This window comes from Triticum urartu, chromosome 5A, assembly GCF_056163025.1.
Source record: "Triticum urartu cultivar PI428250 chromosome 5A, HENAU_Tu73, whole genome shotgun sequence".
NCBI classification, from domain to species: domain Eukaryota; kingdom Viridiplantae; phylum Streptophyta; class Magnoliopsida; order Poales; family Poaceae; genus Triticum; species Triticum urartu.
In genome coordinates this window covers 658,567,491-658,593,902 of record NC_141877.1, presented here as the reverse complement: position 1 = coordinate 658,593,902, position 26,412 = coordinate 658,567,491, and the positions used below count along the sequence as shown (strand labels likewise).

Sequence of the window (26,412 nt, the reverse complement as noted above, 5' to 3'; positions counted from 1 at the left end):
TCACAAAGTACGTACCTTGACAAGATATTGAAGAAGTTCAATATGGATCAGTCCAAGAAGGGGTTCTTGCCTATATTGCAAGGTGTGCGATTGAGCACGGCTCAATGCCCGACCACGGCAGAAGATATAGAAGAGATGAGTGTCATCCCCTATGCCTCAGCCATAGGGTCTATTATGTATGCCATGCTGTGTACCAGACCTGATGTAAACCTTGCCGTAAGTTTGGTAGGTAGGTACCAAAGTAATCCCGGCAAGAAACACTGGACAGCGGTCTAAAACATCCTGAAGTACCTGAAAAGGACCAAGGATATGTTTCTCGTTTATGGAGGTGGCGAAGAGCTCGTCGTAAAGGGTTACGTCGACGCTAGCTTCGACACAGATCTGGATGACTCTAAGTCACAAACCGGATACGTGTATATGTTGAATGGTGGAGCAGTGAGCTGGTGCAGCTGCAAACAGAGCGTCGTGGCGGGATCTACATGTGAAGCGGAGTACATGGCAGCCTCGGAGGCAGCACATGAAGCAATCTGGGTGAAGGAGTTCATCACCGACCTAGGAGTCATACCCAATGCGTCGGGGCCAATCAAACTCTTTTGTGACAACACTGGAGCTATTGCACTTGCCAAGGAGCCCAGGTTTCACAAGAAGACAAGGCACATCAAGCGTCGCTTCAACTCCATTCGTGAAAATGTTCAAAATGGAGACATAGAGATTTGTAAAGTACATACGGACCTGAATGTAGCAGATCCGTTGACTAAACCTCTCCCTAGGGCAAAACATGATCAACACCAGAATTCCATGGGTGTTCGATTAATCACAATGTAACTAGATGATTGACTCTAGTGCAAGTGGGAGACTGTTGGAAATATGCCCTAGAGGCAATAATAAAATGATCATTATATTTCCTTGTTCATGATAATTGTCTATTATTCATGCTATAATTGTATTATCCGGAAATCGTAATACATGTGTGAATACATAGACCACAATGTGTCCCTAGTGAGCCTCTAGTTTACTAGCTCGTTGATCAACAGATAGTCATGGTTTCCTGGCTATGGACATGGGGATGTCATTGATAACGGGATCACATCATTAGGAGAATGATGTGATGGACAAGACCCAATCCTAAGCTTAGCTCAAAGATCGTGTAGTTCGTTTGCTGTAGCTTTTCTGAATGTCAAGTATCATTTCCTTAGACCATGAGATTGTGCAACTCCCGGATACCATAGGAGTGCCTTGGGTGTGCCAAACGTCACAACGTAACTGGGTGACTATAAAGGTACATTACAGGTATCTCCGAAAGTGTCTGTTGGGTTGGCACGAATCGAGACTGGGATTTGTCACTCCGTATGACGGAGAGGTATCTCTGGGCCCACTCGGTAATGCATCATCATAATGAGCTCAATGTGACCAAGGGGTTGGACACGGGTGAAGGAAATATGCCCTAGAGGCAATAATAAAGTTATTGTTTATTTCCTTATTTCATGATAAATGTTTATTATTCATGCTAGAATTGTATTAACCGGAAACATAATACATGTGTGAATACATAGACAAACAGGGTGTCACTAGTATGCCTCTACTTGACTAGCTCGTTAATCAAAGATAAGAGTTGTTATTTGATTAATGGGATCACATCATTAGATGAATGATCTGATTGACATGACCCATTCCATTAGCTTAGCACCCGATCGTTTAGTATGTTGCTATTGCTTTCTTCATGACTTATACATGTTCCTATGACTATGAGATTATGCAACTCCCGTTTGCCGGAGGAACACTTTGTGTGCTACCAAACGTCACAACGTAACTGGGTGATTATAAAGGAGCTCTACAGGTGTCTCCAAAGGTACATGTTGGGTTGGCGTACTTCGAGATTAGGATTTGTCACTCCGATTGTCGGAGAGGTATCTCTGGGCCCTCTCGGTAATGCACATCACTTAAGCCTTGCAAGCATTGCAACTAATGAGTTAGTTGCGGGATGATGTATTACAGAACGAGTAAAGAGACTTTCCGGTAACGAGATTGAACTAGGTATTGGAATACCGACGATCGAATCTCCGGCAAGTAACATACCGATGACAAAGGGAACAACGTATGTTGTTATGTGGTCTGACCGATAAAGATCTTCATAGAATATGTAGGAGCCAATATGAGCATCCAGGTTCCGCTATTGGTTATTGACCGGAGACATGTCTCGGTCATGTCTACATTGTTCTCGAACCCGTAGGGTCCGCACGCTTAAGGTTACGATGACAGTTATATTATGAGTTTATGCATTTTGATGTACCGAAGTTTGTTTGGAGTCCCGGATGTGATCACGGAAATGACGAGGAGTGAAATGGTCGAGACATAAAGATTGATATATTGGAAGCCTATGTTTGGATATCGGAAGTGTTTCGGGTGAAATCGGGATTTTACCGGAGTACCGGGAGGTTACCGGAACCCCCCGGGAGCTAGATGGGCCATAGTGGGCCTTAGTGGAAAAGAGAAGGGGCTGCCCAAAGTGGGCTGCGCGCCCCTCCCCTCCCTTGGTCCAAATAGGACAAGGAGAGGGGGCCGGCCACCCTCTCTCTCTCTTCCCCCCATCCGCGAATCCTATTCCAACTAGGATTGGGGGGGGGGGAATCCTACTCCCAGAGGGAGTAGGACTCTCCTGGAGCGCCTCTCCTAGGCCGGCCGCACCCCCTCCCTTTAGTCCTTTATATACGGAGGCAGGGGCACCCCAGAAAGACACAAGTTGATCCACGTGATCTTATTCTTAGCCGTGTGCGGTGCCCCCCTTCCACCATAGTCCTCGATAATATTGTAGCGGAGTTTAGGCGAAGCCCTGCTGCAGTAGTACATCAAGATTGTCACCACGCCGTCGTGCTGACGGAACTCTTCCCCGACACTTTGCTGGATCGGAGTCCGGGGATCGTCATCGAGCTGAACGTGTGCTAGAACTCGGAGGTACCGTAGTTTCGGTGCTTGATCGGTCGGGCCGTGAAGACGTACGACTACATCAACCAAACTCTTCGGTTGCGATCTATAAGGTACATAGATCATACTCTCCTCTCTCGTTGCTATGCATCACTATGATCTTGCGTGAGCGTAGGAAATTTTTTGAAATTACTACGAAACCCAACAGTGGCATCCGAGCCTAGGTTTTATATGTTGATGTTATATGCACGAGTAGAACACAAGTGAGTTGTGGGCGGTATAAGTCATACTGCTTACCAGCATGTCATACTTTGGTTCGGCGGTATTGTTGGACGAAGCGGCCCGGACCGACATTACGTGTACGCTTACGCGAGACCGGTTCTCCCGACGTGCTTTGCACATAGGTGGCTTGCGGGTGACAGTTTCTCCAACTTTAGTTGAACTGAGTGTGGCTACGCCCGGTCCTTGCGAAGGTTAAAACAGCACCAACTTGACAAACTATCGTTGTGGTTTTGATGCGTAGGTAAGATTGGTTCTTGCTTAAGCCCGTAGCAGCCACGTAAAATTTGCAACAACAAAGTAGAGGACGTCTAACTTGTTTTTGCAGGGCATGTTGTGATGTGATATGGTCAAGACATGATGCTAAATTTTATTGTATGAGATGATAATGTTTTGTAACCGAGTTATCGGCAACTGGCAGGAGCCATATGGTTGTCGCTTTATTGTATGCAATGCAATCATGCTGTAATGCTTTACTTTATCACTAAACGGTAGCGATAGTCGTGGAAGCACAAGCTTGGCGAGACGACAACGATGCTACGATGAAGATCAAGGTGTCGCGCCGGTGACGATGGTGATCACAAAGGTGCTTCGGAGATGGAGATCACAAGCACAAGATGATGATGGTCATATCATATCACTTATATTGATTGCATGTGATGTTTATCTTTTATGCATCTTATCTTGCTTTGATTGACGGTAGCATTATAAGATGATCTCTCACTAATTATCAAGAAGTGTTCTCCCTAAGTATGCACCGTTGCGAAAGTTCTTCGTGCTGAGACACCACGTGATGATCGGGTGTGATAGGCTCTACGTTCAAATACAACGAGTGCAAAATAGTTGCACACGCGGAATACTCAGGTTATACTTGACGAGCCAAGCATATACAGATATGGCCTCGGAACACGGAGACCGAAAGGTCGAGCGTGAATCATATAGTAGATATGATCAACATAGTGATGTTCACCAATGAAACTACTCCATCTCACGTGATGATCGGACATGGTTTAGTTGATTTGGATCACGTGATCACTTAGAGGATTAGAGGGATGTCTATCTAAGTGGGAGTTCTTAAGTAATATGATTAACTGAACTTAAATTTATCATGAACTTAGTCCTGGTAGTATTTTGCAAATTATGTTGTAGATCAATAGCTCGCGTTGTTGCTTCCCTGTGTTTATTTTGATATGTTCCTAGAGAAAATTGTGTTGAAAGATGTTAGTAGCAATGATGCGGATTGGATCCGTGATCTGAGGTTTATCCTCATTGCTGCACAGAAGAATTATGTCCTTGATGCACCGTTAGGTGACGGACCTATTGCAGGAGCAGATGCAGACGTTATGAACGTTTGGCTAGCTCAATATGATGACTACTTGATAGTTTAGTGCACCATGCTTAATGGCTTAGAATCGGGACTTCAAAGACGTTTTGAACGTCATGGAGCATATGAGATGTTCCAGGAGTTGAAGTTAATATTTCAAGCAAATACCCGAGTTGAGAGATATGAAGTCTCCAACAAGTTCTATAGCTAAAAGATGGAGGAGAATCGCTCAACTAGTGAGCATGTGCTCAGATTGTCTGAGTACTACAATCGCTTGGATCAAGTGGGAGTTAATCTTCCAGATAATATAGTGATTGACAGAATTCTCTAGTCACCATCACCAAGTTAGTAGAACTTCGTGATGAACTATGATATGCAAGGGATAACGGAAACGATTCCCAAGCTCTTCGTAATGCGGAAATTGACGAAGGTAGAAATCTAGAAAAACATCAAGTGTTGATGGTAGACAAGACCACTAGTTTCAAGAAAAGGGCAGAGGGAAGAAGGGGAACTTCAAGAAGAACAGCAAGCAAGTTGCTGCTCAAGTGAAGAAGCCCAAGTCTGGTCCTAAGCCTGAGACTAAGTGTTTCTACTGCAAAGGGACTGGTCACTGGAGCGGAACTACCCCAAGTGATTGGCAGATAAGAAGGATGGCAAAGTGAACATAAGTATATTTGATATACATGTTATTGATGTGTACTTTACTAGTGTTTATAGCAACCCCTCAGTATTTGATACTAGTTCAGTTGCTAAGATTAGTAACTCGAAACGGGAGTTGCAGAATAAACAGAAACTAGTTAAGGATGAAGTGACGATGTGTGTTGGAAGTGGTTCCAAGATTTATATGATCATCATCGCACACTCCCTATACTTTCGGGATTAGTGTTGAACCTGAATAAGTGTTATTTGGTGTTTGCGTTAAGCATGAATATGATTTGATCATGTTTATTGTAATACGGTTATTCATTTAAGTAAGAGAATAAATTGTTGTTCTGTTTACATGAATAAAACCTTATATAGTTACACACCCAATGAAAATAGTTCGTTGGATCTCGATCGTAGTGATACACATAATCATAAATATTGAAACCAAAAGATGCAAAGTTAATAATGATAGTGCAACTTATTTGTAGCACTGCCGTTTAGGTCATATTGGTGTAAAGCGCATGAAGAAACTCCATGCTGATGGGATTTTGGAATCACTTGATTATGAATCACTTGATGCTTGCGAACCATGCCTCATGGGCAAGATGACTAAGACTCCGTTCTCCGGAGCGAGCAACTGACTTATTAGAAAAAATACATACTGATGTATGCGGTCCGATGAGTGTTAAGGCTCATGGCAAGTATCGTTATTTTCTAAACTTCGCAGATGATTTGAGCAGATATGGGTATATCTACTTGATGAAACATAAGTCTGAAACATTTGAAAAGCTCAAAGAATTTCAGAGTGAAGTGGAAAATCATCGTGACAAGAAAATAAAGTTTCTACGATCTGATCACAGAGACAAATATTTGAGTTATGAGTTTGGTCTTCAATTAAAAACAATGTGGAATAGTTTCACAAACTCATGCCACATGGAACACCACAGCATAATGGTGTGTCCGGACGTCATAACCGTACTTTATTGGATATAGTGCAATCTATGATGTCTCTTACCGATCTACCACTATCGTTTTGGGGTTATGCATTAGAGACAGCTGCATTCACGTTAAAAGGGCACCATCTAAATCTGTTGAGACGACACCGTATGAACTGTGGTTTGGCAAGAAACCAAAGTTGTCGTTTCTTAAAGTTTGGGGTTGCAATGCTTATGTGAAAAAGTTTCATCCTGATAAGCTCAAACCCAAATCGGAAAAGTGTGTCTTCATAGGATACCCAAAAAGTTACTATTAGGTACACCTTCTATCACAGATCCAAAGGCAAGACATTCGTTGCTAAGAATGGATCCTTTCTAGAGAAGGAGGTTCTCTCGAAAGAAGTGAGTGGGAGGAAAGTAGAAACTTGATAAGGTAATTATACCTTCTCCCTTATTGGAAAGTAGTTCATCACAGAAATCTGTTCCTGTGACTACTACACCAATTAGTGAGGAAGCTAATGATGATGATCATGTAACTTCAGATCAAGTTACTACCGAATCTCGTAGGTAAACCAGAGTGAGATCCGCACCAGAGTGGTACGGTAATCCTGTTCTGGAGGTCATGCTACTTGACCATGACGAACCTACGAACTATGAAGAAGCGATGGTGAGCCCAGATTCCGCAAAATGGCTCGAGGCCATGAAATCTGAGATGGGATCCATGTATGAGAACAAAGTATGGACTTTGGTTGACTTGCCCGATGATCGGCAAGCAATTGAGAATAAATGGATCTTCAAGAGGAAAACGGACACTGATAGTAGTGTTACTATCTACAAAGCTAGAATTGTCGCAAAAGGTTTTCGACAAGTTCAAGGTGTTGACTACGATGAGAGTTTCTCACTCGTATATATGCTTAAGTCTGTCCGAATCATGTTAGCAATTGCCGCATTTTATGAAATCTGGCAAATGGATAAACAAAACTGCATTCCTTAAAAGATTTATTAAAGAAGAGTTGTATATGATACAACCAGAAGGTTTTGTCAATCCTAAAGGTGCTAACAAAATATGCAAGCTCCAGCGATCTATCTATGGACTGGTGCAAGCATCTCGGAGTTGGAATATACGCTTTGATAAGTTGATCAAAGCATATAGTTTTATACAGACTTGCGGTGAAGCCTGTATTTACAAGAAAGTGAGTAGGAGCACTACAGCATTTCTGATAAGTATATGTGTATGACATATTGTTAATCGGAAATAATGTAGAATTATTCTGCAAAGCATAAAGGAGTGTTTGAAAGGAATTTTCCAAAGAAAGACCTCGGTGAAGTTTCTTACATATTGAGCATTAAGATCTATAGAGATAGATCAAGACGCTTGATAAGGTTTTTCAATAAATACATACCTTGACAAGATTTTGAAGTAGTTCAAAATGGAACTATCAAAGAAAGAGTTTCTTACCTATGTTACAAGGTGTGAAATTGAGTAAGACTCAAAGCCCGACCACGGCAGAAGATAGAAAGAGAATGAAAGTCATTCCCTATGCCTCAGTCATAGGTTCTATAAAGTATGCCATGCTGTGTACCAGATCTATTGTATACCATACACTGTGTTAAGAGAGGGAGTACAATAGTGATCTAAGAGTAGATCAATGGACAGCGGTCAAAATTATCCTTACTGGAATAAGGATATGTTTCTCGATTACGGAGGTGACAAAAGGTTCGTCGTAAAGGGTTACGTCGATGCAAGCTTTGACACTGATCCAGATGACTCTAAGTCTCAATCTGGATACATATTGAAAGTGGGAGCAATTAGCTAGAGTAGCTCCATGCAGAGCATTGTTGACATAGAAATTTGCAAAATACATGCGGATCTGAATGTGGCAGACCCGTTGACTAAACTTCTCTCACAAGCAAAACATGATCACTTTTTGGGTCTTAATCACATAGCGATGTGAACTAGATTATTGAATCTAGTAAACCCTTTGGGTGTTAGTCACATGGAGATGTGAACCAATCACATAAAGATGTGAACTATTGGTGTTAATCACATAGCGATGTGAACTAGATTATTGACTCTAGTGCAAGTGGGATACTGAAAGAAATATGCCCTAGAGGCAATAATAAAGTTATTGTTTATTTCCTTATTTCATGATAAATGTTTATTATTCATGCTAGAATTGTATTAACCGGAAACATAATACATGTGTGAATACATAAACAAACAGAGTGTCACTAGTATGCCTCTACTTGACTAGCTCGTTAATCAAAGATGGTTATGTTTCCTAACCATGGACAAAGAGTTGTTATTTGATTAACGGGATCACATCATTAGATGAATGATCTGATTGACATGACCCATTCCATTAGCTTAGCACCCGATCGTTTAGTATGTTGCTATTGCTTTCTTCATGACTTATACATGTTCCTATGACTATGAGATTATGCAACTCCCGTTTGCCGGAGGAACACTTTGTGTGCTACCAAACGTCACAACGTAACTGGGTGATTATAAAGGAGCTCTACAGGTGTCTCCAAAGGTACATGTTGGGTTGGCGTACTTCGAGATTAGGATTTGTCACTCCGATTGTCGGAGAGGTATCTCTGGGCCCTCTCGGTAATGCACATCACTTAAGCCTTGCAAGCATTGCAACTAATGAGTTAGTTGCGGGATGATGTATTACAGAACGAGTAAAGAGACTTGCCGGTAACGAGATTGAACTAGGTATTGGAATACCGACGATCGAATCTCCGGCAAGTAACATACCGATGACAAAGGGAACAACGTATATTGTTATGCGGTCTGACCGATAAAGATCTTCGTAGAATATGTAGGAGCCAATATGAGCATCCAGGTTCCGCTATTGGTTATTGACCGGAGACATTTCTCGGTCATGTCTACATTGTTCTCGAACCCGTAGGGTCCGCACGCTTAAGGTTACGATGACAGTTATATTATGAGTTTATGCATTTTGATGTACCGAAGTTTGTTCGGAGTCCCGGATGTGATCACGGAAATGACGAGGAGTCTCGAAATGGTCGAGACATAAAGATTGATATATTGGAAGCCTATGTTTGGATATCGAAAGTGTTCCGGGTGAAATCGGGATTTTACCGGAGTACCGGGAGGTTACCGGAACCCCCCGGGAGCTAGATGGGCCATAGTGGGCCTTAGTGGAAAAGAGAAGGGGCTGCCCAAAGTGGGCTGCGCGCCCCTCCCCTCCCTTGGTCCGAATAGGACAAGGAGAGGGGGCCGGCCACCCTCTCTCTCTTCCCCCCATCCGCGAATCCTATTCCAACTAGGATTGGGGGGGGGGGGAATCCTACTCCCAGAGGGAGTAGGACTCTCCTGGAGCGCCTCTCCTAGGCCGGCCGCACCCCCTCCCTTTAGTCCTTTATATACGGAGGCAGGGGCACCCCAGAAAGACACAAGTTGATCCACGTGATCTTATTCTTAGCCGTGTGCGGTGCCCCCTTCCACCATAGTCCTCGATAATATTGTAGCGGAGTTTAGGCGAAGCCCTGCTGCAGTAGTACATCAAGATCATCACCACGCCGTCGTGCTGACGGAACTCTTCCCCGACACTTTGCTGGATCGGAGTCCGGGGATCGTCATCGAGCTGAACATGTTCTAGAACTCAGAGGTGCCGTAGTTTCGGTGCTTGATCGGTCGGGCCGTGAAGACGTACGACTGCATCAACCAAACGCTTCCGTTGCGATCTATAAGGTACATAGATCATACTCTCACCTCTCGTTGCTATGCATCACTATGATCTTGCGTGAGCATAGGAAATTTTTTGAAATTACTACGAAACCCAACAACGGGATCATGCATTATGGTACGAGTAAATTGACTTGCCGGTAACGAGATTGAACAAGGTATTGGGATACCGACGATCGAGTCTCGGATAAGTAACGTACCGATTGACAAAGGGAATTGTATACGGGATTGATTAAGTCCTCGACATCGTGGTTCATCCGATGAGATCATCGAGGAGCATGTGGGAGCCAACATGGGTATCCAGATCTCGCTGTTGGTTATTAACCGGAGAGGCGTCTCGATCATGTCTGCGTGTCTCCCGAACCCGTAGGGTCTACACACTTAAGGTTCGGTGACGCTAGGGTTGTAGAGATATTAGTATGCAGTAACCCTAAAGTTGTTCGGAGTCCCGGATGAGATCCCGGACGTCACGAGGAGTTCCGGAATGGTCCAGAGGTAAAGATTTATGTATAGAAAGTCCAGTTTCGGCCAGCGGGAAGGTTTCGGGTGTTACCGGTATTGTACCAGGACCACCGGAAGGGTCCCGGGGGTCCACCGGATGGGGCCACCTATCCCGGAGGGCCCCATGGGCTGAAGTGGTGTGGGAACCAGCCCCTGATGGGCTGGTGCGCCCCACCCAAGGACCCAAGGCGCCTAGGGTTGGAAACCCTAGGGGGCGTTGCCCCCCGAGGGGGCATGCGCCCCCTGGTTGGAAACCCTAAGGGGGCCGTTGCCCCCAGGGGCCGCCCCCCCCCCCTTTTAGATGGGATCTCCAAGGGGGCATGCGCCCCCCCCTAGCCCCTATATATAGTGGAAGGGAGGGAGGGCAGCCGCACCTTGCTCTTGGCGTCTCCCTCTCCCTCCGTAACACCTCTCCTCCCGCTTGTGCTTGGCGAAACCCTGCCGGGATCCTACTGCATCCACCACCACGCCGTCGTGCTGCTGGATCTTCATCAACCTCTCCTTCCCCCTTGCTGGATCAAGAAGGAGGAGACGTCTTCCCAACCGTACGTGTGTTGAACGCGGAGGTGCTGTCCGTTCGGCACTTGGTCATCGGTGATTTGCATCACGGCGAGTACGACTCCATCATCCCCGTTCACTTGAACGCTTCCGCTCGCGATCTACAAGGGTATGTAGATGCACTCCTATTCCCCTCGTTGCTAGAATACTCCATAGATTGATCTTGGTGATGCATAGAAATTTTTTTAATTTCTGCTACGATCCCCAACAAGTCCTTTCAAACACCTAAATGTCAATACTAAAAGGTTTAAATTTGCCATAGTCATGATTTAACCCTTCTCACATGTATGCATGTTTGTAGGATTTCTATACATGCGTTGAGGGTCAGAAGGATCGTGCAAATGTGGTGGTTGAGAATATTGCCAAGAAACTAGTCCATGACATGCACTATGAGAAGCGCGTCCGGATAGTGGTCAAGTATCACACGAACTATCTCAACCAGAAGATTTCCAAACAGGAGGCCCGAGGGAAGCATCTTTCACGGGACAATTACTTCAAGGAAAGTGACGATGGATGCTTGTTATTCCCTACATTACCGCAAAATTAGAATCCTTACTAAGATGTATTTGTTTAATTTACAAGTGATTCCTCGGTGCTGCGCTGACAAACGTCCGTGCTGGGAGAAGATCGTCGAACGGTGGACAGATCCAGGGTGGCAGGATGAACACGAAGAAATATTTGAACGACATAAGTTGATGGGTTGTGCAGGACACCGTCAAGGAAACCTCACCATCCCAGGTGTCGTCTCAAAACATGTAGGCAACCACATCATTTTCTTTTCATTGTGTTCTCTTTCATTTGTGAGCATTCCCTTGATTGTTTGGATTGCTTTCTTTTACAGAAAGAAGACACTGGCAAGGATATCACTTACTTTGAGGCATGGGCCATCAAACGTACCAAAGACGACAAGGACAAGGACCCTCTCCACCCGGAGAGGGACTGGATCAGCTCTAGAGCCCGGTCAGATGGAGAGAACTACACCAAAAAATTGAAGGAGACGTATGGGCCTGACGCTGATCCTCACATGCTACCGTTTGACCCTCTTGTGGCCATTACCGTGGCAGGAGGTAGACCGAATGGCCCGATGGCGGTTCACCTTGATTCTATCATAACCTCCTCCCTTCCGAGAGTCAACGCGCTCCATGCTATGAGTATTGGCTCTACTCCTACCGTAGAGCGTCACATACCACATTCCGTGAGCATTATTGGGATATTCAGGCCAGTGCTTCTTCATTGATCCTTCATGGTCCTGCATATTTGCATTTCAACATGAATGACATTTGCATTACCATATTGTAGACTCGACTGATTGACACCGAGAAAGAACGAGATGAAAACCGGGCCAAGCCAAAGGCACAAGATGATCTAGTGAAGTCTTTACAACGTATGGTGTCCAATCTTTATTCCATGCAAGGCCAACCAGTGCCAGAGATGCCACCGACGCCAGAGTGGAACATTGTGAGTTTCGTTCAAGCTATTTCTATCACCATTTTCGGAATTACCATATGCATTCATCTCACTATTGGATCAATCCATCATAGCTCAACCCAACACAAGGGTCGAACAATGTTCCGGTAGTTCCACCTCAAGTTGGTGGAGTTGGGGCAGCAAACGGAATGACGCCTTCTAATGTTGATGTTATCACTCTGATCTCCAAAATCGCGTGAACTTCATGTTATGTTCTGTTTGAAACTGTTCCTGGTATGTGCTTGAGAACTCTTGCATCTTGAGACTTGTAAACTTGTGGTACTCGAGTGTCTTGACTACTATTTCATATTTTAGGCACTATTGCTTTTATGTGGAATGGTATTCAGAATCATTGCTTTTTTTGTTCAATGATGCCTATATGTGACATGTTCTATGTGTGATTAACTATATGTTGCTGATGTATATGTTTCGCTGTAGGAAAGAAACAAAAATGAAAAAGGGTGTGAAACTGGACCAGCATGCACCCATTACCGAGGGTGCCTCTCGGTAAAGACTATGAAACTGGACCAGCATGCACCCTTTACCGAGAGGCATCTCGGTAAAACTGTACCAACCAGTAGAACCTGGCACTTTTACCGAGAGACCTCTCGGTAAACAATAATAACCTGTAGTGCTCCTGAGAACTTTACCGAGAGGCCTCTCGGTAAAGGTAAAAGGATTGCCGACGGTGGCGCTCGGCAAAGTATGGACATGGCTTTTAGGACAAGTGACGTGGCCTTCCCCTATTCGCTTAGTTTGCCGAGGGCTGCACTCGGCACAGATAGAGTTTGCCGACGGTGGCTCTTGGCAAAGTTGGCCCTCGGCCTGTTCTCTCGGTCCCACGGGTCAGGAGATGACGCGTGTCAGCCTCCTATTCGCTCTCTTTGCCGAGAGGGGCTCTCGGCAAAGTTGGCCCTCGGCCTGTTCAACTGGTCCCACATGTCAGGAGCTGACACGTGTCGACCTCCTATTCGCTCTCTTTGCTGAGAGGGGCTCTCGGCAAAGTTGGCCCTTGGCCTATTCAACTGGTCCCACATGCCAGGAGCTGACACGTGTTGACCTCCTATTCGCGCTCTTTGCCGAGAGGGGCTCTCGGCAAAGTTGGCCCTCGGCCTGTTCACCTGGTCCCACATGTCAGGAGCTAACACGTGTCGACCTCCTATTCACTCTCTTTGCCGAGAGGGGCTCTCGGCAAAGTTGGCCCTCAGCCTGTTCACCTGGTCCCACATGTCAGGAGCTGACACGTGTCGACCTGCTACTGGCTCACTTTGCCAAGTGGGGCTCTCAGCAAAGTTGGCCCTCGGCCTGTTCTCCTGGTCCCACATGTCAGGAGCTGACACGAGTCAACCTGCTACTGGCTCTCTTTGCTGAGTGGGGCTCTTGGCAAAGTTGGCCAACGTGGCAACCGCCGAACCCATCTGTTATCCACTAGCTACTTTATTTTGTCGAGCTGTACTGTTTAGCTCTCGGCAAAGTCTTTGTCGAGTGCCCGTGTTCTGGCTCTCGGTAAATTCCTGTTTGCCGGAGAGGTGTACACCGGGTGGCTTTTGCCGAGGGTGACACTCGGCAAAGGATTTGCCGCCGGTTTTCGGCCCTTTGCCGAGTGTCCGTGGCACCCGACGTACAACAGAATTCCAGTAGTGATAGTCACTTTGGTGATGTCATATCCTTTGATTCTACATACACCACTAATCAGTACAACATGATATTCGCATCATTTACCGGGGTTAATCATCACTTACAAAGTGTATTTTTTGCTGCTGCATTCTTATCAAATGAGAAGGATGAGTCATACATTTGGTTATTTGAGACCTTCTTAAGAGCAATGGGAGGGATAGCACCTAGACTCATCATAACCGATGAAGCCACTAGCATCAAGAATGGTATTGACGAAGTTCTTCCAACCATCGTTCATAGGTTGTGCATGTGGCATATAATGGAAAAGGTTCCTGAAAAAGTTGGACCTGTGATTAGAGAAGATTCTCAATTTTGGACGAGATTGAACTCATGTGTTTGGGGTTCGGAAACTTCAACAGTCACAATGGAATTCCATCATTACAGATTTTGGGTTGGAGGAAAATGAGTGGTTGAGTAAAAGGTTTAGCATTCAAGATAAATGGATACCAGCGTACTTTATGGATATACCTCTAGCCAGCATTCTCCGAACCACTTCAAGATCAGAAAGTGCAAATTCCTTTTTTAACCGCTTCATTCATCGAAGGCTCGCTTTTGTTGAGTTTTGGCTTAGGTTTGACACAGCTTTGGAATGCCAACGTGAGGAAGAATTAATGGCAGACAACAGAAGCATACATACCACCCTGCAACTATTTACGCCATGGACAATGGAGAAACAAGGTAGTGAGGTATTCACATATGAGGTGTTCGAGAAATTTCAGCTACAGGTTATTGCTGCTAGAGACCATTGTTGTGTTCAGAATATTACACAAGGTGTGGGGGTAAAAAATGTGACCCTGAGAGGTCGGTCTGGTAAGATTAGGGAGGTTTGCTATGACATTGGAAGCATGACAGCAAATTGTTCGTGCAAGTTATTTGAGTCACTCGGTATTCCATGTCGCCATATTATCCAAGTTTTGAGGATTGAAAACCAAAATGAGCTTCCTAGCTACTACATTATGAAAAGATGGCAGAAAAGGTGCAAAAGGTAAAAATAATAAGGCATGCCAACCGATTTCTTATTGTTATTCCAAAATCATATGACTAGCAACATTCTTTTGTTTTGCAGGGAGAATGTTTATGATGAACAGGGGAACCTACTAGAAGAAAAGCCCATGGATTCATTTGATGCGGCCACAAGAAAGAAGATTTCAGTTGTACGAGATAAGATGGAAGAGCTTATTCAAAAGGCGAAACATTCAGATGAAGCATTGGACTTCTTAACATCAAGTGTGATGAACATTGCGGCGCCTTTGGGCCAAATGATCCCTGAAGCCACCCAAAGCACTAGGCAAGAGGAAATGAGGCTTTTATTGGTTGCAATATTCCCACTGAAGTTCATATTCATCCGCCGACTGATGTTCGTACCGTGGGGAGATGCAAAAGAATAAAGCGAGGAAAGGAGATCAAGGAGGGGGGTCAAAAAAATAAGGACAGAGAAGGCAAGGCAAAGGTCGCACGCTTGTGCAAGACGTGCAAAGCAAATGGTATTTCATGATAGTCGTAATTGTCCAGGCAAAAAAGGGAAAGGGAGTGTGACTGTGCAAGATATGCAGCCAAATGGTGCCTCCTGATACAGTCCAAGCAAAGAATGATTTTATCTATATTATCATGCACACTCTGATGTACTGAATTATGTAATGGATGAGAATTTGCGTCGTGTCAAATTAAAGTTGACTTGATTTCTGAGAAGTTTAATGCTTGTCAAATTGCTACAGAATATCAAACATATTTATCTACTTCAGACATTTTTATCAGCTATGCAAGCATGATTAAATTTATTTTTAGTATTAAAACTTGTACTGTGGCAATACTGCATGTTTATTTCCTCCTTATTTTTTTTATCAGACTTGCATTGTCCAGTAGCACACAATGAAGTTTGTAGGTGTTCAGAAAACTTATGATGGTGAACTTTGCTTATAGCTTTGATCCCAAAACTGCATAGCCATCCCAGACCACTTCTGTACTTTAAAGCTTTACTGAAATGGTCACCTGTTTTACTAACGCATAACTGAATAAGTCACTAGCCTTCTTGGCAACAGCAAAGAGAACTCTTTTTTTTTTACCAAATGCCAAGCAAACTAACAGGAAAAAGCTCAACCAAAGCCTCTGATGTGAACCTGCCATTGCCATTCATTATGCTGCAAAAATTGATACAGTTTACTGCTACGGTCTTTTGCACTAGTACATGTTAGTCAGCCGGATCGCAGCATCTAGCAGTCGGGGTACTCTTGGTTAAAAGGCTTTGGGGGGTTTTCTGTGAATTAAGATGGTTGTTAGATTACAGAGCGGGCGGCTAAACGTAATTAGTCCCTAGGCTCGTGTGATGCTCGGGATTAAGATCGTGGGGCTGAAATGGAACGGCTACACGGATACACGAACTAGGTAGGATTCACCAAATATGTTGCCTTCAAACTATTCTAACCTGTGCTTTCAAGTAAACTAACATGTCCTTCCCCATCCCCTAGAAAAACATGTGCTTCCACGGTATGCTTCACTTTCGAGGAAGCACAAATGTGCTTCATGCAGAAGCACATGTGTGGTTGAATTTTTGGGGAAGCACAACTATGTTGATGGGTCTAAACTGTTTGACGTTCGATTTGCTGATCTAGATTCAAACATTTTTTCACTTACATATGTGAGCTATTTAAAAAAAACTGCCCACAGTCTACCATTTCGGTCTCTGATTATTTGATCCATGCTTTAAAAAAATTACCCAAAGTAAGATCTTTTTTTCGAAGTGTGTCCGATTCAGGAACTGTTTTTGCCATCCTCTTGGTCTTGACGTGCTCTTCGATACATGATCAATGTGGAATATGTTTTGAAATTTTCATTTATGGAAACTCGAATGAAACGGCTTTGTAAGCAATGTGTAAATGTTAACCACATTTGGCGAAATGCTCAAGCATTCACAAAATCATGCGAAATATATCTAAATATTATTGGAAAACTTAACGCGGCCAAAGGAAATGAACCGTGGAACTTGTTTGAAATCGCGTATTTCAAAACAGAAAAACAAACGTGTTGAAAACATTTTTTCCCTGGAAGTATGTTCAGCTCAGCAAACACTGCTCAAGCATGCGTGAAAATATTGTGAAGAAACCCATGCGAACATACGTTTTTTTTACCGGAGAAAGAGCATAAAACTGCGGGAAGCACTACATATGACTGAGTTGTCTCTCTCTTTGCATCTGGACCACTAATTTGTTAATCGTGCGTCTATGAATGCTTAGTGCCCTACTAGTAGAAGAGATCATATGGTGAGGTTCTCCTGGATGCCGGAGAAGGAGCCGCAGATGTTGCCGCCGACGTCCGGGAAGGCGGCGCACCCCTGCAGCGGCCCGACCTTGCCGTTCCACTCGACGGCGACGGGGTACCTGATGAGGTGCCCCCGCATCTCGGTCACCTCCTCCGCCACGAACCGCTTCCAGTTGGCGTCCCCGATGCCCCGCACCCGCCGCACGCACTCCAGCGTGTCCGGCCGCTCGAAGCTCGCCTCCACGCCCCCGATGTGCTCCGCCCACAGCGACATCCTGTACCCGTATATCTGCAGCGACATTCCAGTTCGTCAGTCGTTGTAGATTTATGATGATGAGGTGAGGGAATGGATTTGGTTGGCTGGCTGGTTGCCTGTCCGCGGGGAGCGGAGAACATGTTGGACCAGGTGTAGTGGGGCTGGTACGCGCCCATGGCGATCTCGGTGTCCCTCGTCCCCTCCATGGACCTCTGGTTGATGTTGGCCGACCCGATGATCACGTACTCGTCGTCCACGATCATGCCCTTGGAGTGCACGTACACCATGAACCTCCTGTTCTTCCTAGCTTGGTCCTGAACCATCACAAAGACAGGTCTGATCGAGTACTGCTACTGCGTAATCTTTCAGAAAGAGTGGCTCCTGGTAGTGCTGCCATTGCTACAGAATTTCAGCTGCTTGCAATCCCTGATTCTCACTCACCTGAGGGTTGGTGGGTGAAAATGCATCGGCGAAAGCGTTGGCATTTTCCACCGCTTCTCGGTTGCCGAGGCAGAAGAAATTCAGGTAGTCCTGTGGGTCATATGAACCATTCAGTCCCGTGTCTTTCAGTGCCTTGTAGATTATCTCGTACATCATCTGCATCGTTTTTTTCTGCATTGGCCAGGACGACACATATGAATAGAAGCAGCTATACTTCAAACTTGACAGAGCATAATGAAGGTTAGTAGAAGCTGCTATGCTTTAGAGACATTGAGAGAGATAAAGAACCTACCTGCCAGTAAAGAATTCTCTGTGTAGGAGCACCGGTTGGGTTGCCTTCAGGCCACATCGGAATTATTATGTAGGCCGAAAATCTCTCGTTCGCGTAGATCTTGTTAGCAATTTTCAGGGCTACCTCGATCGGTATTAAATTATTCGCGCCTGCAAGAAAACGAATTTCAGAGTCCGGGGCTGCCAGAAATTTAAGTACCGGGCATATTTGTTGCTGGCATGATGTGGGAAATTAAGGTATCAGTTTTTTTTTTAATTTGGTGACCTGCACTAGTTCATCAAGAACAAAGAGATAGCAAAGTCGACACTAAAGACTAAACAAGACAACCTAGCATGCCATTAAGATCAACTGAAAGAAACTGTACTAGTCCTTGCTTACCAAGATCTCTATGTGAATCCCATTGAAATGAAGAGCCAAGGAAATACTGATTTTCAATATAGATGAAGTGTTGGGCTGCTCGGATGGCAGTAACGTAGGCTGTGTGTATGCTCATATCGATTAGTACATTTTTCCCGCAAACAAGATTCTGTCAAGAAAGCAAAAGTTGTCTATCAGGTAAAACAAATGGAGCTCTCAATACAGTTATGGTCAGGTGAAAACTGTATTTCAGTTACCTGAATGGTTGCTTCTCGTGGATCCTTTGGAAAAGCCTTGACGGAGTTCGAGTCGATCGATCGGAAAATCTGCAATCCAACGTAAAACTGTTCAATGTTTCGACAGACGACTTTGGTTGGAAACTCTGGAATACTATGGAAGATCTTACCTGAACATCCCATCTCTCTGTGTCATTGTCATTGGAGTATACATCGTCGTCAATAGCTGCCATCTCGGATATCTTTTCGATCCAGAGCAACGTGTCATTACATGATTTGGACAATTTCTTGGACCCGTGGCGCTTGGATGATTTTGACCAACGCTCCTCAAAGTTCTTCAGGACATCGAATGCTGCCGGGCCATCGATCTTGGAATGCAAATCATGCCATGGTTCTCTCGGCCCACGCTCATCAGTTACCTGCATCGAGACAAGCGGCCCATTAGGCTATCAAATGTAGAATTGATACATGAAAACCTCCAGCAGAGTTCAGATCATATTCAGGAGTTCTCACCGCGAAGTTTGGGTTGTAATAATCCTCCTTGTGCACTGTGTGAAGAGTGTGAAACAGATTGTGCCTTGGAGTGTCATATCTCCCACCACATAGATCAAGGCCTCCGACGAAAGCGACTATCTTCCGTTTACCATTGCCGGCATCGGCGTCGACGATCACCGTTTTCTGATGGTGGGTAAAAATAGTTCCTGTCTCCTGGTTTCCAATGGTTGCCATCATCAGCTCATTGCCCATAAAGATAATATCTAAGTAAGTTTATTTCCTCGGATGAAATGAAATACAACCTTTTGCTTAACCCAGCTGTGCCTTTTCCCGGCAGATCGTGAGCAGAGCAGTATCTGAACCGAAGAATGCTTGAAAAATCTACGTGTCTCCTCATCTCGTGTGCCCATGTAACCTTCCTACATATGACCATGGCATGTCATAATTTACATATGCAAAGTATTCTTATCACTTCATTCAAATTCATCAAAGCCAACGATGAAATTTGAGCAGAATTCGGATAAATGACATGAACATATATAAATTGTAGATTCTGCAGCATTTTAATTAAATCGACATCTGAATTCAGTTACCATCTGGATGCCAAGGACGCTTCTGGACGTGGGATCGTCCCAGACGAGCAGCAGCACCCGGACCCCCTCCTGCGACTTCTTCTTGAGCAGATCACCCAGCGGCCGCGCCTTGTCGCCGTCGCGCACCAGGTGGATCGTGTGGAACACCGACCACCCGGTGATGTAGATGAGATGCTTCGCCTGCGACATGGCGTCGTACACGTCGTGCCAGCACTGCCCGTGCCGGTAGAGCTCCCCGTTCCCGAGCCGGATCTCCGGCAGGCACTGCCCGTCGCCGGGCACGTGCGCGTCCTGGTACAGCGTCACCCGCCCGCCGCGCCGGAGCGGGAAGTAGGTGTTGGGCACGCCGGGGAAGTCCGGGCCCGGCGTCACGCCGTGGCTGTACATGGTGAGCCTCGCCACGGGCACGTACTGCACCGACATCCGCAGCGTCGCGCCCGGAGCGCACGGCTTCCCGGACGGCTCCAGCACCGGGTACACGCCGTCCACGCGGTCGCCGGCCAGGAGGGACTCGGCGGGGACCGCCACGGCGCCGATGAGCTCCGCCCCGATCACGTCGCTGTCCTTGACGACGAAGCTCACGGCGGCGGCCTCGTGCGCCACGGGCACCAGGAAGTGCTGCCGCCACTTGGGGTTCTCGTCGTCCTGGATCACGTGGGTGCGCGCCACCGTGGCGGAGCCGACCAGCACGGTGACGTAGGGGTCGCTGGTGGACTTGGCGCCGGGGTCGGAGGTGCAGCTCTTGAGGAGGCCGCCCATGGTGTTGGACAGGATGTCCTTGTTGGGGAGGTTGCACGCCTCGTCGATCCAGATGTCCAGGCTGCCGTGGAGCAGCACCGCCCGGTGGTTAGACGACGTCGACGCCAGCAGCGCCGCCGTCGTCCGGCAGTCCTCGTCGTCCGACATCGCCGCCGCTGCTGCTGGATCGATCGCCCGCGCGCGCACGACGATCGATCTGTGTCTCGATTCCTACGCACGTCTAGCCTACGGATCGGTTGGTGGTCTCGCGTTGTTGCCGCGATGATCCCCTAGTCGCTGCGCACGCGTCTGCATGTGCCGGCACCGCGACCGCGTCTGCATGCAGCATGGTCTCTCCTTCTCCCTGTTGTTCGGGGAAAAGAATTCTATGAGACCAGGTCTCACGCGAGATCCATCCTGATGAATGACATGTAGCATTCACAAATCACAAAGTATCCTCCACTCCCTACTTAAAATCAGGGAGGAGAGAGATTAGATGCTTTGTGATTTGTGAATGCCACATGTCATCCATCAGGACGGGGTTTCACCTGCTAACCGTGAGACCTGGTCTCATAATTTTTTTCCGTTGTTCAGTGCTGGTGGCAGATCGCTAGCTGCTTCCCCTGAAATGCAGGGGAGGTTTTTTTTTCTTTTCTTTTGTTGGAAACATACTAATTCCTTATGTCTCCCAAAACATTGCCACATTTCGATTTCTTGTGTCTCCCAAAACATTGCCACATAGAAATATACTACAAGATGATTAATCTTAGGACCCGAATATCGAGCGACCGTCAGATTTTTAGGCATAGCAAGTTGAATGTTTTTCATGGCAAATTTTTTTGTCAAGGATTGCATGTTTAATTGACGAGTATGGCAAATCCGCGTGAGTTATTTTTCTTTTTTTTTCTAGAAAATTGCTGGACTTGCAAACTAAATTTGACATCATCGTGTCAATAAAAATTGCCATGAAAAACTTTAGATAAAACATAAACAGCATGCAGAAGAAAAAGAAAAAGAAAAAAAAAGATAACGAACTCGATGAAGATAAAACTTGAAAAGAGCTTTGTCAAAGGATCCTTCATCACCAGAAAGTTCCTGAAAAATAGAAAAAAAAAGAGAGAAAAATAACTACTGTAGACATTGGACACGATCCATCTTTCGCAAAGTCATTAGGCACGAATGGTTTACCAATAGAATCTGCACACTCGAAAGATGATACTAACGAAACATCCTGGTGAGAGACTTTCCGAAGCTTACCCATTAAACTAAACCGATAAATTACAGAGTTAAAACATGAACATTACACTACAAATTAGGAGCAAAAAATACATTATATATATATAAGCAAGGCAATTACAGTGTAAAACTAGGGGTACGCTGTAATTCTTGGGAAGACAACACTGGAAACAAGACACATAGTTCATAAAATAAGCATGAGAACAATCACCAAATAACGAAGCCAAAAATTCCTGAATTACATAACTGAATCAAGAAAAATACACTGTAAAAAAGGGGAAAATACACTGTAAAATACATGTAGAAACCATGAATTATTTGGAAAATTACACTGCAACCAAGACACATAGTTGAGAATAGAAGCCAAAGAAATTCAGAAATTACATAACTGAAACATTAAAAGTACATTGTAAATAAGGGCAAGAACACACTGTAAAATACATATAATTACACAGTAACTCTGGCACAAATTACACAGAAATTCTAAACTGAAACTATGGGATAAATTGCACTGAAACTTGGGGCAAATTACACTGTAAATGATACAGAAACTGTAGAGTGAATTACACAGTAACTCCGGGACAAATTACACAGTAAATCTAGTGTATATTACACTGAAACTATGGGGTGAATTACACAGTAACTCTGGAGCAAATTACATAGTAATTCTAGTGTATATTATGCTGAAACTATGGGGTTACACAGCAACTCTGAGATGCACTCTAAACCTGCAGCAGAAATACAGTTCAATCACCCAGGGGCACTAACAAGGAGAAGCTTATTGGGATTACACTACAAAAGCACACAAAAATACAGAGAAAAGCACTTAGAAGCCAATACAGGGCTAGAACACAAAAATGAAACACCAAAAACAGAGCACTGATGTGCTGGGTAAATAGCATACACCGAGAGCCATCTATGCACTCAGAAGCCAAGGGGCATGTGCATTGCATGCGGCAGAGGCCATGGATGACAACACCTACAACTCTAAAAGACTAAAACCAACACGGCCAGAGAAGGAACACCAATCTACCAGCGAACAAAGAGACCATTTACCAACGCAAATCACCAACCCCTAACCACAAAAACACCCATCTCAAAACTTATATCTCATCCATACATCTAACTGAACCACAAAAAGAACACACGCATGCCACAAAAGCGCCTACACAAGAGGGGATCCAACATGAGCAACGAGGAACAATGGCGGACTACGCATAGCATGAAGCAGAACAAACCGCTAAAACTACAAGCACCTACCACGAATCTACAACAGCACGACCCGGGATCACGACAGACACCTAACACGAACCGAAACAAAATCACATCAGCGACAGACCCTAGATCTGGAAGCCACACAACCAGAAATGGAAAAAAACTACGTGCGGGAGAGAGAATTATGAGATCAACCAACCAAAGGATGCGAGAAATCGAAGAGAAAGGGGAGAGAAATCAAGCTCCACGGGTGGAGGATCTTGGAATCGACATGAACACAGAGGAATCGCCTCCGCCGGCCAAGCGGATGTTCCCCCCTCCCCCCCTAATCGAAACAGTGGAGCTCAAATGAAAGGGGGAAACCTTGCGGAAAATTCAAAAACGACAAAAACCAAAAGAGGGGGAGGGGCGGCCGGACGCAGCGGTTTCGTGCTGGGACAGAAAATCGCACCCGACAAAGAAAACTAGACAGTCCAGGAGCGAATCTCCGCGCAACAGCGGACGAACAATGATTTAAATGTTGGCGAATTAAAAAACAGTTGAGTGCAAAATAGCAAATCCGAAAAAGTAAAAGATGACGCAGGGGCCGCGCTGAGGCTGGTCGTAATGGGAGTATCATAGATAGTACCATGCATGCCAACTAGGCAAATTTGATGAGGTGGCATAAAATTAAATGAAGAAACAGAGGGTTGAGTATCACATCATGATACTGTATTATATTAAATGTTGTGCTACTATGTGTCATGCATGCTGATAAATGAAGTCATCTATAATACTAACATATGATACTATGTACTACGGGATAGTATCATACCCTAGTATCATAAGCATGATAGTAGTATATATGATACTTGATATTACAACCAGCCTGAGACCCGCACGCTCCGAAAGTCTGAGATGACGTGGAGTATTAAAGAAAGAAATCGCAAAGAGAAGAAGAAAACGAAAAAAAAAAAGGAGTGCGGGGAGCGCTTGCCTTTCTCCTTCCCTGCATTCGCCGTTCTGGCAGCGGCGTGATTCCACCCTATTCCGGCGGCGGCCGCCGCCGCTTCGGCAACGCAGGTTCATATTCCTCCTCCAATTTACTGGTCTTTGGTGTCTAAATACGTCGCTGGGTGTTCCATCTAGATCCAGGCGCTACTCGGATTCCCCTTCAATCTATCAACTCCGATTTGGGATCGCGGTAGGAGCCGTCCTGTATATAGCTCCGGCCGACGAGCGAGAGCAACGCATCCGAACAAGCCAAGGTGCGGGATGGGGAGAAAGGCGCCTCCTTTTGCTCCGGCCGGGCGGAAACGCAAAGGTCCGTCGCTCCCCTTTCTCTCCCCCGGCAAACGCCGGTTTATCCCCACTCCGGCGCGGGCAGCCACCGGCTGGGCGTCCCTCCCGGACGACATAGCCCGCCAGGTCGCCGCGCTGGTGCTGAAATCCGGCGTCGTGGACTACATTACATTGCCTTCCGCGCCGTCTGCTCCGGATGGCGCACCTGCGCGCCCGCTCCGCGTGACCCCACCCTCCGGATCCCGTCTCTCCGCCCGGTCGGCTGGGTCGCGCTCTGCCAGATAACCTTCTTCCACACTCAAACGGCGAGGTGCCTCCGCGTCCGCCTGCCCGAGCTCCGGCGCCACAGGATCATTGGCTTCACCGATGGTCTTGTCATCCTGCTGCACAAGCGAACCACCGCGGTCCGCGTGCTCAACCCCTTCACAGGCGCCGCGGTCGACTTCCCGTCCCTCATCCCCGTGTACCAGCAGCTGATCAGGAACCGCAACTGCGTCCTTGGCATGAACGCTGCGGTTTGTACTAGTGTATCATCCACCACCTCCATTGCCGTCGTGGCCTGGTTCCCTTGGTCGTCTGTGGTGCTCAGCGCCGATGCAGGCCACCCGAGCTGGGAGGTCATCCAAACAGACATGTAGTCCGATGGAGACATGCTACTCGTTGTCAAGTCGCCAAAGTTTGTACACCCTGATGTAGAGGTGTGGCGACGTTACATCATTGCCATCTTCAAGGTGAAGATAAGCATGAGCGGCCACCATGAACTGATTCCCGTAAGAAGTCTCGGCGACCGGGCATTGTTCGTCTCCTTGGACAGGTGCTTGTCCGTGTCGTCCAACAACCTTCCGTCCATCAGCAGCAACTCGATTTACCTCACGGTATCACTCCCGGATCCGGTCGTCGTGCATTGTTTGAGCAGCCGATCGTTCGAGCGGCCAACGGCGTTGTGTCAGGTACACGATGGAAAGGAGATGGTCTGCCCATCCGTGCGGCCCTTCACTCTTGCTGATCATCTTCTCACCTACTGCAATCATCATGAATGGTACGGTTTCTCAATTACTAGCTTCCTACCTCCTCCTCGATTAGTGTTCAGCATGATCGCTCTAACTAATGATCTCATTTCGCCATCCATCCATCCATCCTCTTGCAGGTCAAATGGACTGATGTTTCATGAGTACTACTTCATACCCGAGTCTTTTCAAGGGCTGTGGAAGAAAATAAGAACCCAGGATTCCCAAGTGAGGATTTCACGCGTGAGAGATTGAATCAGATATAGGATAAGTAGGCATGCGGCACCGAAGAAATAATAGTCCCTCTGTATTTTAGACTACTCATTTTCTCTCTGTATTTTAGACTACTCATTGAAAATGAGAATATTATTTAATTTCTTTATTCCTAATGCTTCCAATGTAATCAATATGATGATGTAACCAGAATTAAGAAAACCTTGTCTCACTTCTTGATGAAGTGAGAAGTGAGCTTGTTTGTGAATTAAAAAATGACCGGTGGTTTATGTCTACCCAAGGGGATGATGAGAAAATTTGAGCTTTTAGTATGCTGTTATGCCAGCTAGGATCTGCTCGTCCAAGGTGATATTGACATCCCTCTGCTTGGCGGAGTCTGCAGGTTCATTCAGTGTACTTGCTGCTAAGTTTGAATCCCAATACAGCTTGTTATAGTTTTGTCTTATCTTAAAGAAGGTCAGGATTCTACATTCCTCTGCCTTGATGAATATTGGAAGGATGTCGGTAAACAACATCAAGTAGACCAGCAGCAAGGTAATACTCATTCTTGTCATTATAACTTCATGGGTCCTGATGCCTTTTGCCATTTGGCTTCCATTGCAAAAGAGTGTCATGTGAGGCACTTCTCCTTTTTTGCCCCAAAACTGTTTCCCCTTTGGTGCATGTTTTTGTTTTCTGGGATGACAGAAAACTAGTCCTCATTGATTTTCACAACGGAAGAGATTGTTCTTGAAATGTAATCGTTGTTCT

General features: G+C 45.7%; 1 protein-coding gene and 2 pseudogenes across 2 annotated transcripts; 2 read left to right on the top strand and 1 right to left on the bottom strand.

Annotated features, from left to right (window-relative positions):
• Positions 1-14,174: 14,174 nt before the first annotated feature.
• Positions 14,175-15,521, top strand: LOC147973846 (protein FAR1-RELATED SEQUENCE 5-like; annotated as a pseudogene).
• A 1,498-nt stretch (positions 15,522-17,019) lies between these two features.
• Positions 17,020-21,143, bottom strand: LOC125506401 (phospholipase D beta 1-like). Its single transcript, XM_048671220.2, has 10 exons — positions 19,952-21,143; positions 19,661-19,777; positions 19,377-19,571; positions 19,034-19,282; positions 18,885-18,953; positions 18,649-18,796; positions 18,271-18,419; positions 17,979-18,149; positions 17,654-17,851; positions 17,020-17,570 (listed from the first exon to the last, which is right to left on the bottom strand). The coding sequence occupies exons 1-10, from the start codon at positions 20,855-20,857 to the stop codon at positions 17,277-17,279; spliced, it is 2,496 nt and encodes an 831-aa protein (XP_048527177.1). The 5' UTR covers positions 20,858-21,143; the 3' UTR covers positions 17,020-17,276.
• A 2,870-nt stretch (positions 21,144-24,013) lies between these two features.
• On the top strand, positions 24,014-25,937 carry LOC125506400 (uncharacterized; annotated as a pseudogene). The gene is made up of 2 exons (XR_015603028.1): positions 24,014-25,460; positions 25,569-25,937. The product of XR_015603028.1 is annotated as an uncharacterized LOC125506400 (transcript).
• Positions 25,938-26,412: the final 475 nt, after the last annotated feature.